This window comes from Austrofundulus limnaeus, unplaced genomic scaffold, assembly GCF_001266775.1.
Source record: "Austrofundulus limnaeus strain Quisiro unplaced genomic scaffold, Austrofundulus_limnaeus-1.0 Scaffold86, whole genome shotgun sequence".
Taxonomy (NCBI): domain Eukaryota; kingdom Metazoa; phylum Chordata; class Actinopteri; order Cyprinodontiformes; family Rivulidae; genus Austrofundulus; species Austrofundulus limnaeus.
The window spans coordinates 1,911,240-1,914,084 of NW_013952488.1; the positions used below are offsets into that span (position 1 = coordinate 1,911,240).

The 2,845-nt window shown below is 36.6% G+C and overlaps 2 protein-coding genes across 2 annotated transcripts in view; both read right to left on the bottom strand.

Moving 5' to 3' along the window:
* Positions 1–1,282, bottom strand: part of sec63 (SEC63 homolog, protein translocation regulator) — a 17,411-nt gene extending 16,129 nt beyond the window's left edge. Inside the window, exon 1 of the mRNA XM_014011988.1 lies at positions 999–1,282. Within this exon, the coding sequence (XP_013867442.1) occupies positions 999–1,122 (124 nt within the window). The 5' untranslated portion in view covers positions 1,123–1,282. The remainder of the gene's footprint in view (positions 1–998) is intronic.
* A 251-nt stretch (positions 1,283–1,533) lies between these two features.
* iyd (iodotyrosine deiodinase) overlaps positions 1,534–2,845 on the bottom strand; it is a 3,010-nt gene continuing 1,698 nt past the window's right edge. The window contains exon 5 of the mRNA XM_014011989.1: positions 1,534–2,668. Within this exon, the coding sequence (XP_013867443.1) occupies positions 2,486–2,668 (183 nt within the window). The 3' untranslated portion in view covers positions 1,534–2,485. The remainder of the gene's footprint in view (positions 2,669–2,845) is intronic.

A 2,845-nucleotide genomic window follows, 5' to 3' on the forward strand; every position in this document is an offset into this window, starting at 1 on the left:
TTTTATACTATAACAATATTTTTTATACTACATTTATCCATTTTAAATACACTAACCTCACTCCTTTGTAACAACTAAGGCAAAAAATATAATTAATTCAGAAAATCTTTTCAGGACCCCATCTTAATGTTTCGGGACCCCACTATGGGTCCCGACCCCAACTTTGGGAACCACTGATTTAGAGCATATGCTTTCTATGCTGTGCCATGACAAAATGACAGCAGCAGATAAAGACATTTCTGAATGCGGTCAGTCAGTGTAAACTTAAAACCCTGCCAATGTTTTTATTATTATTATTATTATTATTATTATTATTATTATTATGCAACTTTATAGGAACAAACTATCTACAACAGATGAACTGTGTCTGAATCATGTTTTTGTAAAAAGCCAAGCAAAGGTAAGAATCATGACTCAGGACTACTGATGCATTATTACTCAATCATCAACTATACAAGTTTTAAACTTCTAGCTTTTCAGGAATTGCATTTCTGACACTAAATTCCCCATTAATTTCTGATAAATTGTGTTATCATAAGAACAAATGGGAAAAGTTGTTTTTGTGACAGGTTTCTAGTGCCTAAAGAATCCTGCATTTAACTTAGATGACTTGCTAAGTTAAGTCAGCCTTGATTCAACTCAAGAGTTTAAGAGATTTAAAAGATTCATCAAAGTCTGGTTCTCTTGGGAACAAAACATATATATAAAAAATTAACGTGGGATGATTTAAGACTTTTATAAAGTACAGTGAATCAACTTAATACGTTTCAGCACCAGTGGAAAGACGTGGACATCAACTTGCTGACAACATTAGTAGCATCCATTTGCACAATTTTATTGCTGGGCTGGACTGTGTGTGCACCTAGAACCAAATATATATATATTGACAGAACTCTAGCTGCAGATCATTTTACAAACCAAAATGTTAAAACAACTAAACATCTGAGGTTTGTTAGTGAGCTAAGTTAGTTAGCAACGAGCCAGACATCAGGCCTTACCAGCATTCTGATCCCGCGGCCAGAGGTAATATGTAGCCGGGATCACAATAAGTCCGACGAAGGACGTAAGAAAATAGAAAAAAGTGTTGCCGCTGTCATCGTACTGGAACTGCTGTCCGGCCATTTCGTAGCGGCGCAAAAGTCGCCCTTCTTCTCCACCGCTGCGTGTCCCCCTTCAGACCCAGTAATGTGAAAGACCTAACAGACTGCTAGCTAGCTAGCATCCAGCCTAGAGCTCGATGCATCGGTGTACGTGGTGTACGCATGCGCAATGTTGTTCCTCTTCTTCGGCGGCGCGTTCCTGCGTGATACTGACCCCTGCAGGTAGTAGTAAACATTGGACACATAACCTGAATAGTAAAAATGTTTGTTTAATACAGATTTTCAAACAAATTTTGCTGGAAACCTAATAATATATTTAATAAGCAATTTTTTAGTAATCAACCAAAAAGTTGTAATTGCTATTAAGTAATTGCAATTGTAATAGATGTACAAAAATACAGAAAGAAAAAATGCAGGATATTTTTACAGTTAGTACCTCCAAGTGTTTTTATTTATTTATTTTTTAGCTTTTCACACATAAAACTAAAAACATTCTACAGGTACAAAACAAAGGGTATTAAAAGTTTAATTTTTCAACTTAAAGATTTTAACAAAATGTTAAAATATTTCTAAACTAACCCATTTAAACCTGGATTTTATGAAAAAGTCAAGTTAATATGTCTGCTGTTGTATGCAAACTATTATTTTTGCTATTTGAACATACAATTCTAAAGTTCTCACAAAACTAAATCAATTGTGCTGACTTAAGTTGTTATTTTTCTTTTGACTGCTCTTTTCTGCAGGGTTCACCACAGTGAATAAAGTTGTGTGGAAAATTTGGGAATTGCTTAACACTGGATGCCCTTCCTGACACAACCTCGACCTCGGTATGACCATGACAGGGACCATTGTGATACCATGCTTACATTTATATAAGTTCCTTCAACTTAATATATGTTCTATTTACTTGTACTCTCAGATAGAATAAATGTTAGGCCTCAATGTATGACTTTCAGCTCAAAAAATAGAGACAAGTTCTGAACCACTGAAACTCATTTGGAGACATTAGGAAATGTCAAGTTTTGTTATTAAAAGGGAAATACCTATATGGTGTGCTTTGGGTTTAGATCACAAGATACCTGTTGTATTTTTGTATAAAATACATCAAAAAGGCAGCAGTTCACATTATGCTAACACACAGGTAATAATTAACAAAATGTTTTCAGACCATGAACTCACTGAGCAATGGCAAACAACACATACAGTATATTTGTGCAGCTCTACAACATATTTAACACAAAGGGTTGGTGTCCTAAAAATATAAATTCACCCTTTTAATACATTTGAAGAAATAAATCATTTCCTACAGTCACCAACCAAAAATAGGCAATAGCATTTCAGTCTTGGCAGATGAGAGGAGCCATGTTACCCCAAAACTAATTTGTTCAGATGTGCACCATAATATCATCCAGATGCTTGCGTTTCAAGTCGGGCACGGTGGCGTCGGCAGCAGGATAACCCACAGGAAGCAGCATCAGCAGCTTCTCGTTCACCGGCCGTTTCAGGAGGAGCCTGAGCTGGGGGCCGCAGTTGAGGGGTGTCGTTGTGACGGTCACAAGCCCTGCGTTCTGACAGGGAAATGTGCAGAAAACACAAGAAATTCAGCTCTCTTGACAGGTGATGATAAAAATATCATTTATCAGGCAAAAAGGAAATTTAACTTGATTGTTGTTGGAATGAGCCACGAATTAGCTTTGTATTCCAGCAAAGGCAGAGCTAAACTTTTTTGCAAAGGGGGCACAGGC